The sequence below is a fragment of the Vipera berus genome (assembly GCF_964194415.1).
Source record: "Vipera berus genome assembly, chromosome: 7".
In the NCBI taxonomy this organism is placed as follows: Eukaryota; Metazoa; Chordata; class Lepidosauria; order Squamata; family Viperidae; genus Vipera; species Vipera berus.
The window spans coordinates 31,928,470-31,937,315 of record NC_138209.1 but is presented as its reverse complement, the minus strand read 5'-3'; the positions used below and the strand labels follow the sequence as shown (position 1 = coordinate 31,937,315).

Sequence of the window (8,846 nt, the reverse complement as noted above, 5' to 3'; positions counted from 1 at the left end):
AGACAAGCTCTTTTACTAGAATCCATCATGCACCTTAAGAAGCATTGATAGGGCACTGACTGAACTTATTCAACCCTGATATCATTATCATCACCACACTGAAACAACCTTTATGTAATTCTCTATCTGATTACACACATTGCATGGAAAAGCTTGGTATTTATTAAATTCAGAGTTAAGATCTTTGTGTTTGTCACTTATACAGTCACCTAGTTTTGACTCTCCAGCTTTATCTCAGAAGCTGCCTGTTCTGTATCCTCAAAACTACAACAGCTCTAACAGAACTGCATAGAAAGTGCATTGTTACAGGACAGCCAGTGCTTTGGCACATGGAAACTTCCTGACACTTTCTGTGGCACAAGGGCAGAAAGCAGCACTTTTTGAGCTTTTCTCTTTCTCTCTCTCTCTCTTTCTCTCTCTCAGTCTCTCTCTCATTCTGACCTGCAGCAGGTACACTATGGCATGGAGACTGCTGTGGGAAGTTGGCAAGGACTTTTTGTCATTGCTTCAAATTCCATCAATGCCTTCACAGATCAGCTAGCCTTGCACAGCTTTAAAAACAAAACAAAGAAACAAGGATGGACATCATCCTGCTTTCCTTTTTTGACCCCACAAATATTGGAACTAAGCATTTCCATGTGCTATGGATTTCCAAACAGTTCATCAAGTTCTTGTATCCATTCATCTCCTGGACCACTTTTAATGATGGAGTCTACAAGATTGGTGTTTTCAGTTATATTTGGAAAGGACCCTCCAGTTCCTTCATTGCTATAGCTATAAGATATGTCTTGAGTGGGATTCCTCTCGTAGATCTGACCTTGGCTGCTCTGATTGAAGCTACTTCCTGGTATTTGTTGTGCAGGAGATTGATTAAAACCAGTTAGAGAAGAAACTGCCTGACTTATCGTAGGCATAACCATTGATCTGGATTGGTTATTAGTTCCTTGTTGTCCAGGGAGTTGTTGCAACATCTGTCTCCCTACACCTGAGTTCAGTGTCCGTATTGCTCCATTTGTATCCATAATAGATTGACCAATACCTTGAGGAAAATGTTGTTTAGGCAGCCTTGGCTGACTTGATTGCATTGAATAAGCAGATCCATTATTTAAAGATCCAATTTCATTGCTAGTCCTTCCAGGGATACCTTGCAGTCCTCTTACCTGCCAATTCGGTGTTCCTTGTGGGACTGGCCCCATCATATTTTGAAGCCTGGGGGCTTGTGATCTGGTCATAACTTGCCCCACAGATCCTTTCATTTGCTGATGTTGTTGAGCTACAGTAGAGTTTACCAAAACATTTGGACCAAAGCTGCTGACTATGCCAACTCCTTGTGTTGAGCCAGGCTGCCTTGGCCCCTGACTTGGATTGTGTATTATATTTATACTATTTTGGTTTGGGTGCTGCAACATTTGGCTCATTCCTGAGTTCATACTGTACATTCCTGGCTGTCCAGTCACTGGGCTGCTGTAAGGAGTCATTCCCATCTCAGACTGGCTACCTGTTGCAGAGATTGCTGCAGTGTTCTGAGATGCCACCAAAGACATCATGCTAGCATTCTGAGGTATCATTCGGGAAGTCCTCATGCTCTGAAGAGCATTCTGGTTTCTCACTGCAGCTATATCTTGTGGAGAACCTAAAGCAGCAGAAGGAAAAAGGTTAGAGTCAACTTCAATCTACCGAAATAATTTGCAGAAATAATTCAGGCAACCGGAAGAACTTGGCAAAATAGTTTTGCAAAATATATGCAAGAAATAATCTAGACATTTTTATATAAATATTCAGATTTGTTACATATGGGAATACCTCCTAGGCCAGTGATGGAGAACCTTTTAGAGACCGAGTGCCCAAACTGCAACCCAAAACCCACTTATGTATCATTGGGTGCCAGGTGGGCATGGCCCTTTGGGTGGGCATGGCCCATTGGGTGGGCATGGCTGCAATGGTAACGGCAGACTGGATGGGACTAAAAAGTTCAATCAATCAATTCCAACTTTACGAGATTTTTTTCCCCGCGAGAAGTTGAAATTGATTGATTGATTGATTGAACCTTTTTTTTCCTTGCACACGGCGGTGGAGGCCTAAAGTGAAAAGGTTTTGTAAAACCCAGCTGTAGGCCTAGGACTGGGGCGACGGTGCGCATGCCCACAGAGAGGGCTTTGCGTGCCACCTGTGGCACCCATGCCATAGGTTCGCCACCACGGTCCTAGGCTGTGTTGTAAGCTCTGACTTGCAAAATTCTGACTTTATGATGTTGGAGTATTATTTTGCTTAGCTTATAAGTAAGATTACATGTCTCTAGAAACTCCTACCAATAAAGTCACTTTTAGAGCCATGTTAGATCATAGCAATATGTCTTTTATATAGCAGACAATTTCTTTATCTAATACAAACAAAACCAAGCTAAAGGGGTGGAACTTTTTTTCCAGTATCTCAGGTGGGGTCTTTTCCAGTCCTACTTGGAAATGCTAAGGATTAAACATGAACACGTTGTCTCTAAATGTAATTTTTGATCTATTTAAAAGACGTATATGGCCACCCATTTTAAGTAACTCTGGGTGATTATCAACAATGTTTTGCTAGGAAGCTCTGTCCACAGAAAATTCCAGAAAATGCTAAAATTCTATCCTGGGTTCATCTTCTCCCTATTATCCTTGTGATCACAATGATCTCCTCTGGTTTTCTCATAAAGAGAAATACTTAAAAAATATATTGTTGCTACAGGCTGAGAATAGAATAATGTGTTGTGATTTTATAGTAACTAAACATTTAGGGCTGTTGGGTTAGAAGGCAAAAAAGGCTTTAGTGCACAGTACACACAGCAGGTTATTCTATACTTGTACCCCTGCATACTCAGAAGCACCATTTGACCTTCAAATCTGAACTACTGCTCAGCTGTTGTTCTATATCATCATGTTACAATCTTGTTTAAAGTTTGAGGATAAATATTTTCCTGTTTTCAAAGAAGCAGAGGTTGAGCCTGATTCAGATTTTACATTATTTAGCAGCCATCCAAATGCTGAAGGTCATGATTACAGGGGACTATAATTATGCAAGCATTCATTAGAGATCTATTTGGAAATGAAGAACTGAACAAGTCAACAATGATCTGACCAAGAAACTCTTAACTATTCCCATTATCTTTTAAAATGAAAACCATGTCAGAGGTTAATCAATTTGTTATTGCTTAGGCGTCATATGTGAATGGATATACAGCGTTTGTTTCTAGTTATGTCTACAGAAAAGAGAAAAGATGCTTTCTCTTCTAGATACACAGAGATTGAGTATTAACAAATCAATACTGTAAGCACATTTTACTCCACTTTGAACCAAAGTTGAGGAATCAGAAAAACCTTTCCTTATTAAATTCTAGCCTCTTCCCAATGAAAAGGGAACTATCTGGGAGGCATGATTGTTTTCTGGAAAACAAATATGCCCTTATGTTTATCATCTCTTATTTAAAAATAGTTATAAGGATTTTGACTGTGCCAAGAGTTCAGTGTGATGCTGAATACAATAGAAGAAAGTAAAATTTCCTTGGTAGTTTTTCCTTTACAACTTTTTCTACAGTAGAAAGACTATGCAGCCCATACATGTATAACATGTATTTCTGAGTTAATATCCTGCCATTTGTTTAAAAAGTCAGCATATATATAGTACTCCCTCCTTCCATTTTCCTCCACAACAATTCTGTGAGATTGGTTGGGCTGAGGAGAGAGAAAGAGAGACTGGGCAAGGCCTGATTTTAAAAGGAACCAATCACATCTCTGTCTCTTACTCACTGAGCAGGTAAGCTCAGGCAGCTGTGGACCCAGGGTCCAATGACTCCAACAGCCCTTTTTTGAAATCTCCACAACTTTCTCTAATAAAAAAATTGCCCCGAATCAGTGGCAGAGTTTCACGAGCATTTTGAAGGATACAGATAAATAATGTAATAAGAATAATCTTCAAAAAGTACAGGCATCCCCCTCAGAATATTCTCACCCTATCGATATGCATCATTATACATACTGATAAAAATGATGTCCAGTGGAGGAGCCCCTGATGTAAAAATAAGGCTAGAAGACTCCAACAAATTATGCATTTTGGGGGTATGCCATTAGATTAGATGTTTCTTTTGGAATGAATTAACAGAGAATTACAACATTTTTATCTTGTAAATAAAGTTGTAAAAATATTCCATGAAATAAAAAAGCTTGTTTTGAGCTACAGGGGGCTGTGATTAGGGAAAAATAATAAGTGTATTATAGTAAATGTACATAAAATCAACTGTTTTAATAGCATTCTATAACTCCTAAATTTTATTTCCATACAGTCTTCCTTCCAAAGAATTATTTAAAGGAGAAAGCTGGAAACATGGAAAGCAGGACAAGAGCAAGTGTCTTGCGTATAGGAGCAGAGATTTCCAAAACTGTGATACTTCCAAAATGACATCATCATGTGGCTATTGCCATTTCATGCTGAAGTCCGGACATCTGATGCAAGTAAGTAAACTGCAGCATTTGTGTGAAGACATTAGGCAATGTCAGCATGTCCCCCATTTTTTTGACTCTACATTGACATTCCCCTGACAGTGTTCTGCTAATCAGGGTTATGGAGGGTGAGGCTGGAGTTTGTACAACTGACTTACAAAGCTCTTAAACACTAGTCATCTTTCAGGGTATTTACAGCTTCAGAAACAGCCATCCTGAGTCCATACTCTGCTTGACTGAGGCACATTTGCTATATTTAAATATTTTAAAGAGGATGGGGGGTTGGTGGGGGGGGGGGTAGAAGAACTTTTCCTCTATTAAATTTCCCTTGGAAATCTTTTTAATCAGGCTTTGTCTGGCATCCAAAGTATCCATTTCCCCCATTGTCTGGGATACCCTTCATCCAGAAGTACTATATATTCTCCCATATATATGCCTAGCATTTCGTAAACAATTGAAATCATTATTCCAGGGAACCTTTAGCCTCAGCTGATCTGATCTGTGGACAGCTATCTTAGTCTTTTTAGCCATCTTGTGATTTTAACTATAGGTTTGTTCTACACTTTCTGTTTGACATTACATTTTGTTCCTTATATTGATGCATACCATCCAATCTTTGGGATTGGAGAAGTTTACATCACCATAAACACAGAAATTCTCTCAATTGTAACTCTACTTTTTGCTTAGAATGTGAATGGGATAGATTTACATTTGAAATCTGCCATCCTTTTGACTTGGAAACTGTCCAGACTAGACCTTATAGTTTGGCAAGGTTTTCCAAAGTAGTTTGCCATTGCCTTCTTCCTGTGACAGACACAGAATGACTGGCCCAAGGTCATCCAGTTGATTTCATGCATAAGGCAAGACTAAAACTCAGTCATTCCAGTTTCTAGCTCAATGCCTTAACTACTACACCAACTGGCTGTCCTCACTCTCATTAACAGCTTGCAGATTGTGGTAGGGCAGACTACATGTAATGAATATGCTTTCTTGTTTCTGTCTCTTCCTACCATCTAGCACTACAAGAGGGTTAAATTTCTAAAGCAATATGCAGAATATCTAAGAGGATCACTCCACTAATCAGAATTGTTTGTATTTTTTTGGCAAATAATTTTTGTAACCAATCTTCTAATTTAGTAAAGCATTTTTTCTGCCTGTTGACAGTTGACAGTGAAGAGAAGGAAAGAAGCAGCATCTAGGACTATACGGTGACCTGGATTCAAAGGGGAATGGGGGTTCAGAACACACCAGGTATGCTTGTGGCAGCAACTCCTTAAGTCAAAGATATCTTTTTCTGGATAATAATAGCCATGTGAGCCTAGAAAGGAGTAAAGAAATCAGAAATAGATGCGATGTGAGCACACTCATCTGTGCATATCACCTTTTTCTCCATTGTATCCAGATTGCTGCAAAGTCTTAGTAGCTACTGCCTACTTGTGTTAGATAAGATTGTACCTCCTGAAGATGCCGTTTTAAAATAACAAAGTAGTGGCTGTTTCACATAGATAATCATTATATAGAAAATAAGCATGTAAATATCAAAGTAAGATAAGCAGCTTCTGAACCTAACAAGTATTTAGCTCTCACCTGGAAACTGAGTGACTGGTTGGACTGGATAAGGATTTCGCTGCTGTTGCTGAAAGTGCTGCCGAGGCAAATGTGACTGCTGCTGTAAATGCTAGAAAAGCAAAAGAAAAGGGGTTAAGAAGGGAAAGTTGCCTATTGGGTTGCTATGACAACCAATAGTAGAGCACTGATACTGTTCCTTTACTAGAAAGGACTCTCCAAAGATAAGTGCTTATGTGAAGTGGCTAGTGAAATGAGCAATAGATAGCCTTGCATAGATCAAGGGGTATGATTCTACTCCAATATTCTATTTTGTGTGCTGGCTGCGCACTGGTCACCCATGGGATATATCTGCTATCATTATTAAGCAGCTCTTGGCAGCTTATTTGGCTGTTCTTGCTTGGTATGCTTTTTATGTTATGCTGTAGGAGAACAGCAAGCATAGCTGGGAGGCAGAGTTAAACATGTCATCGACTTAGAATCCTTACGTTGTCACAAACGATCCAAGTCCACACTTCCTTTAATTCCTTTGATCCCTATCTAGCACCAATTTTGTGCTGATCACTAGTTGAGTAGAATTTTGTGCAGACTTGAATAAATGTTATCTGCTGCAGTTTAATATATGGTCCTGATCCTTTGTGCCCGACACATACTTTTCAATCTATTTATTTTAACTAATAATTAAGCTTAAAACTCCTTTATTTACTGGTATGCTTATTGTCTCTGGCTCCAAAAGAAAAATTGCCTGGATATGAGATCACTGCCTTGATACTTGGCAAAACAACTTGTAACTTAATTTAAAGGCACACTTTATAAGCTGCATGAAAAAAACCTTGATAGATTTCAAAATGTATCTATATTCAACTGCTGTACTGAATATTTCCTTATTAATGATCATAATTTTTCTTATAGAACAAGTGGTTCCAGTTGGCGTACAATATATCAAGCAACTTCCTGCAAAACGTTTGTTAAGTGAATTTTGTACCATTTTACAAACTTCTTGCCACAGTTGTTAAGTGAATCACTGCAGTTGTTAAATTAGCAACATGGTTGTTAAGTGAATCTGTCTTCCCCATTGACTCTGCTTGTCAGAAGGTCACAAAAGATGATCACATGACCCCGGGACACTGCAACCATCTAAGTATGAGCCAGTTGCCAAGCATCTGAATTTTGATCATGTGACCATGGGGATGCTGCAATGGTCATAAGTGTGAAAAATGGTCATAAGTCACTTTTTCAGTACTGTTGTAACTTTGAATGATCACTAAACAAACTGTTGTAAGTCGAGGATTACCTGTACTTTAATTCTGCCTGCCTCAAAGGAACTTTTGGAGATAGAATTCAAAGTGCTGCAGAGCCCTAATGCTGTCAGTGTTGGGAAGTAATGTTTAAGATATGTAGGAAAACGATATACTGTACTTGTTCTGCCAAGATGTGCTGCTGCCGTTGCTCCCTTAGCAGAAAGTGTTGCTTCTGCTGCTCCATCATTTGGAGTTGGGCCCTCTGCTCAATCAGCATTTGCTTCACAATGGCTGCTTGAGGCTGGTTGCCCAAGAAATTGGCATTGCCAGGATTTGTGCCCACATTATTGGGTCCTGAGGGTACAGCGGACTGCATGGGACCTGTGGATCGAGACAATCCCACAGCGTGCTGGTCCTAAACAATGAAATACATAAAGGTATAAGTTAGATAGTATGTAGGTATACTGTACATTAAAAAAATCAATATATTAAACATTATCCTTTGCAAAAATTATAATAATAAGGAAGAGAACAGAAAACAGAAGGAACAATGCCAGAGGTCAGTCACCAACCTAGTGCTCTCCCTGTGACTTGGAATTACTGTTTACCTAAATCCTAGTCAGTATCCCATTGCACTAAGTTCCATGTTTGATATCAAAAAAGAGTGAGTCCCCAAGGAATTATAAAATCTGGACATTATTATAAAAATTATAATTAAATAAATAAATAAATAAATTATTGACCACAAAGGCCAACAGAATCTCTGATGATGTAACCTCATGAAATAGAGTCTTTCCAAATGATTTGACTAGGCAGTATACCAGGCAGTAAGGTTTAGTGCAATGTTTTGAATTAAACCTGGAAGTGGTAAAACTTCTCTAAAAAATTTGCATGCTATGTAAAAACAACTTTAGCAAAATGTTTTGGGTTTTAAAAATGTGTGAACATTTGCATCAACCACTCTGGTAACAGTTCTGCAAAATACAGAATGCGTGTTAAACTTTCTTTGGGTAAATTTTTCAACCACTTTCTGTATTGGTAAGAATATAGAATAATTCATTACAAGGCAAAGCACGTTATATTCTGAATTTCTCTCTTTTTAACTACATCAATGAGTGTCTACCAAAGGGAAAGAAAATTTGGTAGCTTCACTTATAAATAAGTGTTGGTGAGACTGTTGGTGAGACCGTTAAAAGTCGTTGGCACTGTTTGAATTTGTTCTACCAGCAGCAAGATCTGACTGCTGGCCCAGTGATGGATTCTACTGCAAATCAGGGCTGTTTCCAGAGGAGGCAGAGGAGGAGAGGATCTGGAGCTTATGGAGCGAAGGAACTGGATGAGGCTGTTGGCAGGCCCAGAAGAAGAGAGAGAGGCTTTTGGAGGAGTTGGTGGCAGCGGCAGCAAGGCCTCTTAAAGGAAAAGGTGGAAGAGTCAGGATCAGAAAAAGGAAAGAAGGCGAGGTTGTCAGAATACAAGCGAATTTGAGGGCTAATCCACATGGAGCCCCATTTCCATCTGTCCTGTTTGCCATCGTTCACTCCCTAGAGACTAAAATGGACAATGTGAAATT

At 39.1% G+C, this 8,846-nt stretch overlaps 1 protein-coding gene across 2 annotated transcripts in view; it reads right to left on the bottom strand.

The window, feature by feature from the left end:
- Positions 1-447: 447 nt before the first annotated feature.
- MAML3 (mastermind like transcriptional coactivator 3) overlaps positions 448-8,846 on the bottom strand; it is a 354,956-nt gene continuing 346,557 nt past the window's right edge. The window contains exons 3-5 of one of the 2 annotated variants that reach the window (XM_081332096.1): positions 7,455-7,691; positions 6,057-6,147; positions 448-1,633 (exon numbers count right to left, since the gene is read on the bottom strand). In XM_081332096.1, the coding sequence (XP_081188222.1) occupies positions 642-1,633; positions 6,057-6,147; positions 7,455-7,691 (1,320 nt within the window). In that variant the 3' untranslated portion in view covers positions 448-641. The remainder of the gene's footprint in view (positions 1,634-6,056; positions 6,148-7,454; positions 7,692-8,846) is intronic. The other variant, XM_081332097.1, reaches the window with a different exon arrangement.